Source organism: Apostichopus japonicus, chromosome 20, assembly GCF_037975245.1.
Source record: "Apostichopus japonicus isolate 1M-3 chromosome 20, ASM3797524v1, whole genome shotgun sequence".
Taxonomy (NCBI): domain Eukaryota; kingdom Metazoa; phylum Echinodermata; class Holothuroidea; order Aspidochirotida; family Stichopodidae; genus Apostichopus; species Apostichopus japonicus.
The window spans coordinates 14,089,306-14,103,948 of NC_092580.1; the positions used below are offsets into that span (position 1 = coordinate 14,089,306).

The 14,643-nt window shown below is 38.5% G+C and overlaps 1 protein-coding gene across 15 annotated transcripts in view; it reads left to right on the forward strand.

The window, feature by feature from the left end:
- Window positions 1-14,643, forward strand: part of LOC139961968 (dedicator of cytokinesis protein 3-like) — a 105,012-nt gene that overhangs the window by 48,069 nt on the left and 42,300 nt on the right. For all 15 annotated transcript variants that reach the window (XR_011791107.1, XR_011791108.1, XR_011791109.1 and 12 more), the window contains 13 exons: window positions 2,402-2,509; window positions 3,133-3,245; window positions 6,074-6,242; window positions 7,169-7,269; window positions 7,907-8,078; window positions 9,635-9,732; window positions 10,518-10,601; window positions 11,313-11,413; window positions 12,095-12,223; window positions 12,913-13,021; window positions 13,245-13,440; window positions 13,984-14,141; window positions 14,356-14,472. Coding sequence is in view for 12 of the 15 variants with exons in the window: in XM_071961709.1 (XP_071817810.1) it covers window positions 2,402-2,509; window positions 3,133-3,245; window positions 6,074-6,242; window positions 7,169-7,269; window positions 7,907-8,078; window positions 9,635-9,732; window positions 10,518-10,601; window positions 11,313-11,413; window positions 12,095-12,223; window positions 12,913-13,021; window positions 13,245-13,440; window positions 13,984-14,141; window positions 14,356-14,472 (1,655 nt within the window). In the remaining 3 variants the exon portion in view is untranslated. The remainder of the gene's footprint in view (window positions 1-2,401; window positions 2,510-3,132; window positions 3,246-6,073; window positions 6,243-7,168; window positions 7,270-7,906; window positions 8,079-9,634; window positions 9,733-10,517; window positions 10,602-11,312; window positions 11,414-12,094; window positions 12,224-12,912; window positions 13,022-13,244; window positions 13,441-13,983; window positions 14,142-14,355; window positions 14,473-14,643) is intronic.

Below are 14,643 nucleotides of genomic sequence, written 5' to 3' on the forward strand. Positions count from 1 at the left end.
TTTGTGATGACAATGTGGTTTTTGCTTCAAAGATGGTAAAGGTTTCCGAGCAGTGTTTTTACTCCTTGCGTAATGTAATCGATGCAGGTTTAGAAAAGTGACATAAGTTGACAAGAATTGTCAGAATTCAAATGGATTTTATCATCATCTCAAGCATGTGTCTGTTATATATATTGACAGTTTTATAGCCTACTAGGAACTTTGCCACTTCTTGAAAGTGGCTATCAATTTTCAGCTTTATGACCTATTAAACAAATAATATCAATTGAATGAGCAAACATCTCTTGTGGAAGTCATTGGTGCAAAGGTTTCTCAAAAAGGGCTGATAATATAAGCAGAGTAGCTTTCGATCTTCTAAAGGGATATTCAAGTGGCTGTAGATGATTGCTTTATAAAGCCTACCATAAACCACATCCTCATTGCTTTATAAGCATACCAGAAACCACATCCTCATTGCTTTATAAGCATACCAGAAACCACATCCTCATTGCTTTATAAGGCACACCAGAAACCACATCCTTATTGCTTTATAAGCATACCAGAAACCACATCCACACTGCTTTATAAGCATACCATAAACTACATCCTCACTGCTTTATAAGCATACCATAAACCACATCTTCATTGCTTTATAAGCATACCAGAAACCACATCCTCATTGCTTTATAAGCATACCATAAACTACATCCTCACTGCTTTATAAGCATACCAGAAACCACATCCTCATTGCTTCATAAGGCACACCAGAAACCACATCCTCATTGCTTTATAAGCATACCAGAAACCACATTCTCATTGCTTTATAAGCATACCAGAAACCACATCCTCATTGCTTTATAAGCATACCAGAAACCACATCCTCATTGCTTTATGAGCATACCAGAAACCACATCCTCATAGCTTTATAAGCATACCAGAAACCACATCCTCATTGCTTTATGAGCATACCAGAAACCACATCCTCATTGTTTTATAAGCATACCAGAAACCACATCCTCACTGCATTATAAGCATACCAGAAACCACATCCTCATAGCTTTATAAGCATACCAAAAACAACACTCTCATTGCTTTATAAGCATACCAGAAACCACATCCTCACTGCTTTATAAGCATACCAGAAACCACATCCTCATTGCTTTATAAGCATACCAGAAACCACATCCTCATTGCTTTATAAGCATACCAGAAACCACATTCTCATTGCTTTATAAGCATACCAGAAACCACATCCTCATATCTTTATAAGCATACCAGAAACCACATCCTCATTGCTTTATATGCATACCAGAAACCACATCCTCATTGCTTTATAAGCATACCAGAAACCACATCCTCATTGCTTTTTAAGCATACCAGAAACCACATCCTCATTGCTTTATAAGCATACCAGAAACCACATCCTCATTGCTTTATAAGCATACCAGAAACCACATCCTCATTGCTTTATAAGCATACCAGAAACTACATCCTCATTGCTTTATAAGCATACCAGAAACCACATCCTCATTGCTTTATAAGCATACCAGAAACCACATCCTCATTGCTTTATGAGCATACCAGAAACCACATCCTCATAGCTTTATAAGCATACCAGAAACCACATCCTCATTGCTTTATAAGCATACCAGAAACCACATCCTCATTGTTTTATGAGCATACCAGAAACCACATCCTCATTGCATTATAAGCATACCAGAAACCACATCCTCATAGCTTTATAAGCATACCAGAAACAACACTCTCATTGCTTTAGAAGCATACCAGAAACCACAACCTCATAGCATTTGTATGGCAAAGCTATGAACTTTTTCAATTTTGGTGATACCGATGTGAATGCATCTGTCAAGAGCAGAGTGAACGATGCCATCGCCTAAAATTCAGTGGAAAATTTTTTTTTTTTTTTTTTTGGTGTGTTTCTTTGTAATATTAAACTCAATCATTTATAGAGGAAAAAAGTATTCCTACTAAATAGCATTGCATTTTGATGAACTTGTATTAATATAAAGAGAACCTCGACAGGTAAACAATCATTCCAAATGTATCAAGTTTCATCAAGGAAAATAAAACAAAAGATTATAATTTAACAATCATTTGCCCTTGTGTATATCACAAACCAACTACTGGGGATCTACTGAACGGATTTGATTACCTGAGTCAGGGACAGAGATATTGAGATGAGGCTTTCAACTAGCAATGTACAGTATTTGTCCTGTCCATGTAAGTGTCACCACATTGTCTGCTACCGGAATATCTCGTTTAATATTGGCGGGCCCCAAGAATCCGGTTGAAACAAGAACAGAAGTATCGTGGAACCCAACGGTTTCTTGAGAGGAGCGATTTTCGCAGTTGAATTATGCTACAGTATTTTTTTTTTTTGTTTCTCCCTATTTTCTGACAGGAATTGACTACAAATTGCAGGTGTTGCAGGGTCAGTTTGAGACGCTCATCTTCAACAGGAAGGTCAACAGAGTTAGAAAACTTGGATTTTCGGACATCATCAACCCCGGTTAGTGTTCTCGCTTTGTCCCATAACTTGCAAAAGTATGACAGTGATATCTTAAAAAATGATATTTAAAAAATGTTGTACTTTGTCTTGCAAAATGCAGCAACTTGGGAGCTGTGGTATCCAGGTTGTCATGATGTGCTTGCGGAGGTGATAATGGGGTGAAAAGAATGGAGGGGGGGGGGGGAGTGAGGGGAAGGAACAGCTCCAAATTGCAAATGATGCACATTTCCAAGAGTTTATGGTGGGGGGGGGGATTGCAGATAGAGCTGGGGTTCTTGTATATCCTTTTTGCTCTCCCGTGCTACATTAATGTTTGGCAAAAACAGTTCAGTGATCCTGAATAAAATATTTTCTTTATGTTTTTTTGTATTTTTAAACTCAACTCCTGAGCAATTTTGTAGCAAATTGGGTGTGTTCGTTCAAGTGCCACCAGTTTAATCGAGTTAGATATTATTCATAACAAAACTTAATAATTCTGATTAAACCCCTGTGCATTTCCTATACAGATATGTGGTATAAGTATATCGCCAGTGTGTGATTTTGGTAATCATTTCACCTTTTTGAAGTCAAATTCCTGCCTCTTTTTAAACAAATGATGACAACTGTACCATTTGCTTTTGCAGATGACCAAAGGAATGACCTTTATGTTATTCTGGATTCGGCCAAGTTTGTCTTCAATAACAAGAAAGCCGTGCAAATCACAGTCTGTGCTGTGGATGGTACCGGACAGGTCTTGGTACGTATCCATTGAAGCGTATTTATGTACTTTCATGTGAAAACTTTGGCGGCTCATCAATCAAAGTGGCTGGGTTATGAAGTCTAGTTATTAAGAACATCATTTAAGTCAGGGCTGCAGAAGAAAAAGAAAAAAAAGACCAAAAACCAAAACGGAATCAATATGCCATTTCTGGCTACAGTTAAGGCACCATATACAAAATCAGCTATGCGGAATCCCGCGTGTTCCCCGCTGAACAAAACCCTGCCGTCCGACTGCTGTGCTCCCGTCTTCCTGCAGTAGGATTAACCCAAAGCAGAGCCCTTCACCACTGCTAAGCCGACCGCGTCCGGCCGCGCAAACAATAGTACTTAGTCTCCATTCAAGGAAGTAATGATAGCGTTCGGCTGCGAGCGGATGATCAAATTTTAACAATGGAATCTTTACAGTTAAGTTTCAAGTGACCTCAGAAGTAGTTGATCGACATTTACCCTCAGAAAAATAACGTTTTTATTCCTACAAACGGTGGAGCAAAATAAGAGTCCAACATAAAATTTTCCATCGAATCATATCATTTTTGGACATGCACTGATGCAGCGCAATACACACTATATAATAGTAAACATTTGGCAATATGCCAAATTGACTCCCCCTCGAAACAGTACAGCTGTTCAGTGTTCCCTATAAGGTGCGGGATTCCCATCAACTGACTCAGTAATCCCGCAAAGAAAACATTTGTCTGCTTGAAATCCCCGCATTTTTTGTTGCATTCGTGATAAGTTTATACTCAATGCACAACGTAATCACTTGACTGTATAGAAAAAAAAACTCTGAAAATCAGTAAAGAAATTACCAATTGTGTACGAAAAGTAAGTTGGTACACCTTTCAAATTTTACGAAAGATCGAGCAAAGAACTTTCGAAATATTCACGCGAAACTGGCATATTGTGTTTAATGCAACTAATATCATGCAAACAATGCTCTGGCACACCCATTTAAGAATAAACAGTAAAATCACATCTGGTGTTAAGCGGGAGGAAAAAAAGTATTTTCTAGAATTTCCAAAAATACGGAAAAATAATATCCTACCATAGTTAAGTGTATCGCAAATAGCCTAACCTTCTCGTCGGTTACGGATCTCACATAACTACAAACACACAACTAATTGTATTTTGCGAATTTAAAGTTTTCTACAAGAACATGGAAACAATATTAAGCATTTAGTTAATCATGCCAAGTGGCCTAAAGCATGTGATTACAAGGTTTTATTAAACGTGTAAACGGCACAGCACTAAACGTTAGTAATTTGTCGAAAGTTCCAATGACCGTACAAACATCGTTATCAATACCGGTAAATGCGGGAAAAAGTTGTATCAGCACAACTTTTTCACTTACCATTCGTAATCGAAGTGCTAGTAGTGTTGGGAAATTTGGCTGGAAAATTGTAAGCTCTTTCGGGATTTCGGTAGTGAATGTTTGTTTTACTGCACTGATAATAACAATAATACATGTAAAGGCTGAAACAATGTCTTCGAATTTCACATGTATGCAGAAGTGGAAACCTAAAATTAATATTTTTTTCGTAGTTACACTGCACGTAAAAACATCACTTCCGATATACGTGGAGAGAAGCCTACTTTTTCACTTGTCATTCAAAATCAACTTCCTGATCACGTAGGCCCGCCGCGGTCGGATAAACCTTTGTTCCTTCATTTAAAACGGATTACAAGGTAACATGAAAGGATCACCGTCTGACCGCGGGGGATAAAGCACTCGACCATTGTTCACCCAGTGCCTTCCAACCAACAATAGCGTTATTCATGGCAGTTTACAGGGGTCGGATTAAACCCGCGGCGGAACGGGGCACGGGATTCCGCATAGCTGATTTTGTATATGGTGCCTAACATGTTCATTAAAACTATATTTCAATGGCAGGTTTTCAAGTGTTGTTTGATTTTAATCTTGTGATGCCCTCTGATATATATGAAGCTGAAAGAACTAGAATTAGTAGAAGTTGTGAAAAAACTAATGACTGAATGAAGTCTGAATGGAGGAGTTGATTTTGTCATCGTTTTAGCATATTCAGGGACGTTACAGATAAATAGCTTTAGAGGTGTCCAAGCCAACAAAGAGGTCGTTGTACCGCTCCAATTCAGGACCGTTTGAGGCTTAATTTTTTTTTTTGGTGGTGTTCCGGGAACCACAACGACAACGAGATACACGAAACAAGCAAATAGTTGGTTTGTATCAATGATTTATTTGTGGTTCTTGAGTGATTATTCTTTAATAGCTGTTAACGCACATACAGAGGTAGATAGCTCTTGGCCATCTATTTTACAGAACGAGACTTAATCCATTGCCGGAAAAGATGGCACACTTCACTATCACATGTTCACTTTCTAACGTAGCATCGATTATGATTGCTTATCATTTTGGAAGGTCTTGTGACTCAAACACCCCTGAAAAGGCAATAATTTTTGTGTGAATATGTTTGGGTTTCCCCAGCTTGTTGAAAGATTTTGCAAACTTGCCCTTTAGAATATGATCACATGCAATCATATTTTTCAGATGATTACAATGTGCCTACAGATTGCCAACTCTGAGTTTTTGATACACAAAACTCGGGTCGACAAGGTCGAATGACTTATTAATTGCATCAAAACATGGTGACTGATTTTTTATGGAAGGCCATTTGTTCTAGTGCCCAACATCATTTTGTTAAGTTGAAAACTTTCACCTATTTTCAAGATCAAAGAGCAAATTTCATATGTTTTTCATTTCTTTAAAAGCTAAAGACAGCTATGATACTCATGTGTGATGTGTTTGCCATTTTGTTTTGGGCAATGCAGAAATGCATCTGCCATGCAGACAGCCCCTCGTTCGATGGAAATTATGAATCGTACACATTGACCAGCGGCGCCGCGATGAGATGGAATGAGAACATCAAGTTCCGAATGCCAGCGACTGCTTTCTCGGAAAAGGAGAACATGCACATCAGATTTGAAATCAGGACAATATGTAAGTATTCACCAGCTGGTTTTTAGAACTGAAAGGGTTGACCTTGGTGATCTAGCTATTACCCGGCAAAACGTTTAGTTTCCCAGAGCCAGCTCTGTTACCGTGGTGACGGTATCGTCATCGGCGTGTCAATAGAGACTTATCGGAAGTTCCACATTTGCGACCTCGATGGTAGAGAAGTTAACAGATCTAACAATAGAAAGCCAAAAACACAGCTGATCAATAAAACAAAAGTTTCATACCCTAACTCCATGACACTTTTGGAATGCTATTTAAAATTGTCACTCAGCCAGATTATACAATCTGGAACCTCTCAGTTGTTTTGAAAAGTTGGGAGCATGAATTGGATGGGTTGAGAAAGTAACAGATGGAACAATAGAAAGCCAAAATCACAGCTGATCAATAAAACAAAAGTTTCATACCCAGACTCCATGACACTTTTGGAATGCTATTTAAAATTGTCACTCAGCCAGATTATACAATCTGGAACCTCTCAGTTGTTTTGAAAAGTTGGGAGCATGAATTGGATGGGTTTAGAAAGTAAACAACAGATGGAACAATAGAAAGCCAAAATCACAGCTGATCAATAAAACAAAGTATGAAAGTACCAGACTCCACGGCAGTGTTGAATTACTACCAATACATTTAACTGAAACAGTGGTTACCATTACTGTATTCACATTTTCTGCTCACTTTAGGAATGCTATTTAAAAATCCTCACCCGGCCAGATCATACAGTCTGGACGTCTCAGTTGGTCTTAAGAGTCGTAGCATAAATCTGTGTCGCACAAATGATATGCTGTGATATTAGGTTGCTGATTTCTGGTGATGAGACTAGGACATTATTAATTTTTAGGGTATAAAAAAAGAGGTCTGTTCTTGTAAGGCGTAGCGGTGTGTGAGCTTGGATCTTTTGTCTTTTCCAGCACATAAAGCCAAGAAGCTTTGTGGCATCGCCTTCATCAGACTGACGAAAGATGACGATACGACTGTGGAAAATGGAGAACACAGTCTCTTCGTTTACAAGGTCAGTGAAAATTCATTAAGGAATTAAGGAATTCATTGCAATCTGTCTGCAGTTCTGGACGGTTTTTGAGTAATACTTTATAATCAGTTGGAGCTCAAATGTCTGCGGTTGACATCATTTTCAGTCCCTCTTACCACAGTGGCCCCCCCCTCACCCAAAAGACCTATATTTTGGGGGGGGGGATGAAATTTGTCTTTTATCTAGTCAATCTACTCTCTTGTCACAGTGTTGCGATAATTATTCCTCACTTCTGTGGACACAAGTTTTCACTTTATTTTCAGTTTTCTAGAGGTCCGACTGCCGTAGTGGCCCGAGCAGACGGTCGACAGTCCTATTTTAATGTACTGCCCGTTGTTTGCCAATGTTCACTTTCTCAACGGTAATTCCACCATATTCCAAGCCCCCCATTCCTCACCCTAACAGGATGGATTTTAAGCATTTTCATGATTTCTTTGTATCAGTGTTCAATTTCCAAGTCCTCCCCTCCTCCCCTATCCCACCCCCCATCTATCCTCACAAGCGAGCCCTCAGATCTGTTTTAATTCATGCTATGTGTTGTTATGTGTTGCTATGCTATGCTATGTGTTCATGCTATGCTATGCTCAGTGTTGACCATTAAACTCTAATTTGTCCACAGTGTCCAGAGCAGACAGTCCTCAAACCTGCAGACTACATTAAGCTTCCGGCTTCAGAATATGAACTTCCGCAAAGAGCAGCCTTGGTGGCTGGGAATCAGGTATACGTTAAGAACAACAACTGCAGTTTGACCATACAGACGATAGTCTGTTCTACGAAACTGACCCAGAATGGTACGTAAAGTCAGTGGGTGTTTTGAAACCCATTGAAAGAGGCATATTTTTGTATGCCTCATTGATATTGGCATAATTAGTCAGTGCGGACTTCCGATTTGTCTCTTTGTTTCCATTACTAATTCAGGTAATTCTGCCCTTTACAGATTATTGAGGCTAAATAATTATATGGTAAAATGTGTTCTGCTTCAGAAAACAGCAGCATGTGCCAAGTATCTTGGCATTATCGAAGTAACGTAAAGCTGCTTTTCCGGGTTACTTTTGATCAGTTCTTTTATACCATTCAACACTAAATTAACGCAATACTGCAGATCATTAGTTTGTTGAGTCAGGTTTCCTTACAAATACTGAACTAGAAAAGAAAAGAAAAGAGAATTTTTTTTTCCAAGTTATCTGTTACATGTGATGGTGCAAAGACCTTTAGGTCTATGAAAAATTCTCAGAGAAACATCGAATGTTGAGGACCCAAAATTTCATTATTTACTTACCTATTTGCTTAACGTTGGTACAAAACAAATTCCATGAGAGTTTGATAAAATTAGGGAAGGCTCGCAAATTTAACCGACGATCATCCGGAGTTTAACCGACGATCAGCCGGCAGCATGCCACTGCTCATTATGCAGCCTGCATATCGCTCACGCTTGAGTGCACACATCCACGGACTGCCTGTCAAAGTAATGAGCATCCAGTTCCCAACAGAGAAGCGCTGCTATTGTTTGTAAACAAAAGCTGAACTTGGCTTTTCCTGGTCTCTGGTTTTCACGTAACAATAGCACTCTGACCACAGATTTATTTCAAGAATGAGTTGAAATCATGATACACTGTTTTCGTATTGAAAATACATTCTGGCTTCTTTTCCTGTTCAAAGGATTCTCATTCGCAAACACTGATCCATCTCTTTTTTTTATCTTAGTTTCCAACGAAACATTTTTATCTTCTAAATGATGTTTTGAATCATGAATAAGTAAATAGTTATATCACATGTTGTGTATTTTTAATTGATTGTGTAAGACTTACGACGGAAAACCCAGAACCCATCAACTGAAATCGAATGCACAAGTTTGCTTTTGCCGAAGGTGCCCTTTATCTTAATCGTGTATTTTTTCGTGTGTGGATAAAATTACTCACCACCGAAAATGATAATATTATATCGGTGAAAAGTACTCGAAGTTAAAAGCTTCAATCCATCGCCACAGCAACAGTGCACGTACCATACCATCTAAACAACTGCCAATTTCCAGCTAAATGAAAGTTGTGAACTAGTCTATGTAAAGTGTTTCTGTTTTGTTTTTGCAAACTGATGGTTAGGCAAGATTTTCCCATTGACATAGTGTGGTGTTAGGCTACTATGTGGTTGAAGATAGCAGCAATAATGAAGTATTCCATGGATATATTAGTTCCAGCTAACTGTGTCACAATTTCAGCAAATAAAGTACGTAATTCCCTCCTCTTAACATAAGACGTTCTGTTACCGATTGTATTAAACTGCCTCGCAGTAATTTCTGGCTTTTGAATGACTCTTAATTAATACTTTTTGTACTTTTTCTCAAAACAAGGAAATGTTGTCCAGCTCCTGAAGTGGCGTACAAACATGAATAAACTTGACAGTGTGGTTGAAAACCTCCATAGAGTGAAAGGAGATGACATAGTTGTGGTAAGAATTAATGCCTCAGTCATTCTTATTTCGGCCTTCCGTATAATCACCGAAAACATTGCTGTCATAATTGCAATCATTTGTGAAACGGAATTTTGAATTCTTTCTAGGTAATGGTTGTCTAGGCCAAGGGTATTATACATTGCTAAAGTCTTTCGAGTGACTTTTTGTAACTTATTACTGTGACAAAAGTGGCTTCCTAGATCGAGATCCGACACAAATTATTTTAACATGCAGACTTTCGTCCTTGCTATACTTTCCGATAAAGAAGCAAATGAAAATATTATTTTCAGATAATTTTTCCCTACTATTTTCTAGCCGGAAAGTCATATTATTCCATGTTAAAGCAAAACAATATTTCCTGTTGCCACCTTGAAAAAAACAGCTTAATGATGTCAAAATGTTATCAAAGTTGCAGAGCTTGATGTGATCATGATGTGATTTGTCAAGAATCAATTTAGCTTGAGTATTGAACTGTAAACTGTGAACTCTTTAAAAGATGAGAGAGCACAGAAAATATTTTGCTCTCCCAAAATTTGTTTGTTTTCATCTGTAGTTGATTTTACTCATAAGCATAGAATTTTGATAATAAACTCAATTTTGGTATATATCAACCAGATAGATGGAGCCCCATTGGTTGTTAAATTATATAAATTGGCAATATTTGCTGGTCTTTGTAGAAATATGGATTGTCACTGTTTAAGTTGGGCTGTCTCTATCTCACCAATTATTTCTTTAATCAACTGTCATTCTACAACCCCTTACCTTTTCTTGCATTTTCACAGGTTCTAAGTGATATTCTGGACTCCTTGTTTGAGATTCTGGATCTAAAGAAACCTCAACTGGAGAAACCTGTTTTCAAAGCTCTTGTAAGTTCGATACATAATAGTCCAATAGTTAATTTCAGTTGAGAAATACAACAAGATATTCATCTTTGACCAGACACAAACATTTACTCTAGCGAGACACAAACATTTTCCGAAAACATTCATGTTATATAAAAAATACTCAAGATATTTGTGTTCAATCGGCTGTTGATGATGTCACATGCATTTTGATTAGTCTCCTCCGACTTTTAGAAAAGTTCTTGATGGCAGTTACAGTTTTTTTTTTTTTCATATTTTTTTTATAAATACCCAGGCTAATTTGAACCAGATGATAAAGCTTAGAACTTAAGAAACATCTTAACTCATGACGTTAGCACCAAAGCATTGGTCCCCTGCAAATTATTGCATTTTGGGATAGGCAATTGAAAATAGAGAATTTGTGAGAAAATTGAGGGAAAAAAATGACTATACAATAGGGGATCATATTTTGCGGGAAAAAAAAAATTAGATATCAGTATTCAAAATTTCCCCCTTTTTTTCGCACAGATTTAGGTAGAGTTTGTTGCAAAAATTTGAATTGTTGGACCCTCTCGACGATAGCTTTCGGCTAGCCAGCACTCTAAACACATGTTTGTTTTCATGGTGGTTGTGTTGTTACCGTTCAGGTTCTCTCCAGATTGATCCCATATCTCATACCTGTATTTCCTCACCACCTTCAGTGATGACGAGTCACCATCTTATATTTTCATACAGGTCTACATCATCAACACTCTGAACCACCAGCGGTACAAGTCTTTCACGTCCGTTCTAGATAATTACCTCCGTGGACAGTTTTCCAGTTCGACCCTCCACTTGTAAGTCGTCCGTATAATTTCATAAAAGAGTATTCTGAATGTAGGGAGAGAGCTAATGGTCAGGAATCAAAGGAAAGAATATGTACCTGGGTAATTCCCCCCATCCCCCATACCCATCCAAAAAAGGTAAAAAAAATAGAAATGAAGTAAAACTGTTAAAAAAAAAGTGACAGAAAATGGATCGTGAATTTTTTGTTTAGATTTCTCTCTCTCTCTGGATTTGTTTAATTAACAGCTCAAGTCTGTACTGTTTCATTGTACAAAAAGAACGGATTCTAGACAGAAAGAATGCTTTTGAAGCTAGTATTCTCCTGCCCTCTTACGTCCCTCTTCCTCCTTCCCTCGCCTCCTTCCCTCCTCCACTCCTCCCTCTTTCCTCCCCTCCTCCCGTCCCTTCATCCTTCCCCTTCTTCCCTCTCCCTCTCCCCCTTCCCTCTCCCTCTCCCCCTTCCCTCTTCTCTTCTTCCCTCCTCTCTCCTTCCTTCCTCTGCTCCTGCCCTTGTCTCCCCTTCTCTTTCCTCCACTCCTCCCCTCCCCTCCTCCCATCCCTTCTTCCGTCCCTCCCCTCATTCCCTCTCCCCCTTCCCTCCTCTCTCCTTCCCTTCCCCCTCCTCAATTTATCATCATATCAAAAGGAAGAGTTACTTGCAATGAATTTATGATCTCTTCTTCTTCCTACAGCTTTCTACTCAGCCGTCTGACAGAGAACATCCAACATGCATCAGACGACACTAAATTTGTGAAGGATATGTTGCTAGGGTTACAGCATTTTTTCAAGCTTATCTTCATGTCGCACACCAATCTCCAACAGTAAGTGGACAGGTAGAATCAAGAGTTTAGCCAATAAAACAAAAATTTGTTTCCATTCACTTGCCCATATCTTAGATTAAAAACAGAGATATTGAAATGGGATTTTCAACTAACAGTGTGGAATACCCCTTTAAGGTATAGAGAAGGAAGAGATCGAATTTTTCACATCTCAGATGTTGTTTCCTTTGTTCTTTAAAGTTCACATAACATATATCATATTCTCAGGCCAAATGAGAAGAATGAAAACGATACCATTTCAAACCAGAATACGGAATCGTTTCTTATGTTTTCTCACAAAAATCCCGTTCCACATGTATTGTCACTTAACTTTCTAACCAAACTCAAAACATTACCTTTCATAATAATCAAGGAAAAATGTTTGCAATATTTTGAAAACAGATGATGTTTTTGTTTGATCGTTCTTCACCTTCTTAAATCATATTTGCAAAAAGTTTTGAACACTTTCGATCTGTCGCTGAAGCTCCAAAGTGCAAATAATTGATGACCCAGTTTATTCCTGACAAGTCATAAAATTGACAAAATTCCTTGTAGGTTTTGTCAAAAGTTGTCTTTGAGTTCAAGAGGTTTGAAGTAGATGTGTGGTGATATTTACAGTCTCCTGGATGACCTGATGGGGGGGACCAATCAAAATCTCTGCAAGTTCATTCCTTTTGTTTTCTTTTGAACAGAACGGCAGAAGTAGTCGACCAACTGGACATTGTCGAGAAAATCCGTGACCTCATCGATTCATTGAATGAGCTGATGCGGATGGTCAAACCAAACTTAGAGGATTTACAGGTATCATTGTCTGTCTGTCTGTCTGTCTGTCTGTCTGTCGGTCGGTCGGTTGGTGGTCGATCAATATAGATATATCGCTTATCAACATCAAAAAGAAAAATGATAGTTGTCAATGACTTGCTTTGTTCCTTTCTTCTTGTGGCTGATAGTTCTGCTTCTCAATTTTTTTTCTATTTGGCCGTTACCACGGAGATATCATCTGTCTCTTCTCTCCTCTTTGTAGCTCATAGTTCTACAGAACGCTGTGGCCGTGTACAGTGAAATGAAGAACATGGGTATTTACACAGTGGATGAAGTCTGCCAATTCACAGTCGATATCTTGGGGAGCATAAACAAGAGAGACCTGTCCCCAAAGTTACTGCTGGCCAAACTCAACTGTATCCTGGATACGGTACGGAGCCCGCTGTTCCACGATATGAGTGAGTGTTGAATAATAACGAATGTACAAGCAATGAATATGTAGGAGCAATGAATATGTATATACAAGCAATGAATATGTAGGAGCAAGAAATTAAAAGGGATATTATTTATGTGATGGATTAACATTGAAGATTAAGATATTCCAATCTCCTACTTTGAAAACCCCCCCAATCTGATTAATATCACATCCATGAATTCCATATATTATTGCTTGAATATAACTTGTAAGATGAACCTTGTTGAAACCAAATTGAACCCCATTGCTTGGTCTATGATGTCATAGTACTCAGAACATGTATAATGTAGGTCATAATTTAATAATAATAATAATATTTTGGGGGGGGGATGGGAAATGGAAAAAAATGTTTAATTTTCTCAATTTTTTTTTTAACTGTTTTGTTTGTTTCTTGAGTGGAGAGCTCATTTTGTGCATTATAGCAAAAAAAACAGAGTAAGGGAAGACATTTCTGGCGGAATGGTTACTATGACGATGTGAGCTGATGATATGTGATATATTTCTCTGTTTCCATCTCCATCTCCAGGTGCTCGTAGGGTCTTTGTGAGACCCATCATCCCTCAGTTGAAGGAGCATCTGGCTAAGCAAGATGCGGTGGAACGATGCGTCGACATTCTGTCCGAGATGCTCTCTCTCCTTCAGGCTATATCGAATGAAAAAGCAGTGGAAGGCGATCCTATCAAGGTAGTCAGTAGTGAGATGCATTTAATACATTAAGTATACCCTAACATGTTTACCACATTGAAGTAACTCTGATGTAGGTCTCTCAAATCCATTTGTTATTTATCCTTCTTCTTTTTTAAATTTCCACATTTTTCCCTGTTTGAGTACAAACTGTAATTAAGAGGCATTTTTTCTCACCCCCCCCCTTTTCCACCTCCACTTTGTGGATGTCTAGGGAAAGGAAGAAATTGATGAAGACATCGGTCTCATATCCAAGGAGGTGATGCCAAGCTTGTTGTATGTTATGAACAGCAGACTCGAGAGCAGGGACGAACTCAAGCGGCAAGAAGTGGTGAGTGAAATTTTTGCTTAAATGTTACATAATTAAGGTTTGGATTGCTCGCTGTCTCATAAATGTCTCTCTTTGTTAATCAGATTGTATTTCTTCGAAAAAATATGGGTAGGGGGGGGGGACACATGTGGCAATCGTACGGCAAGGAGAACCTACGACTGGGGGGCACGT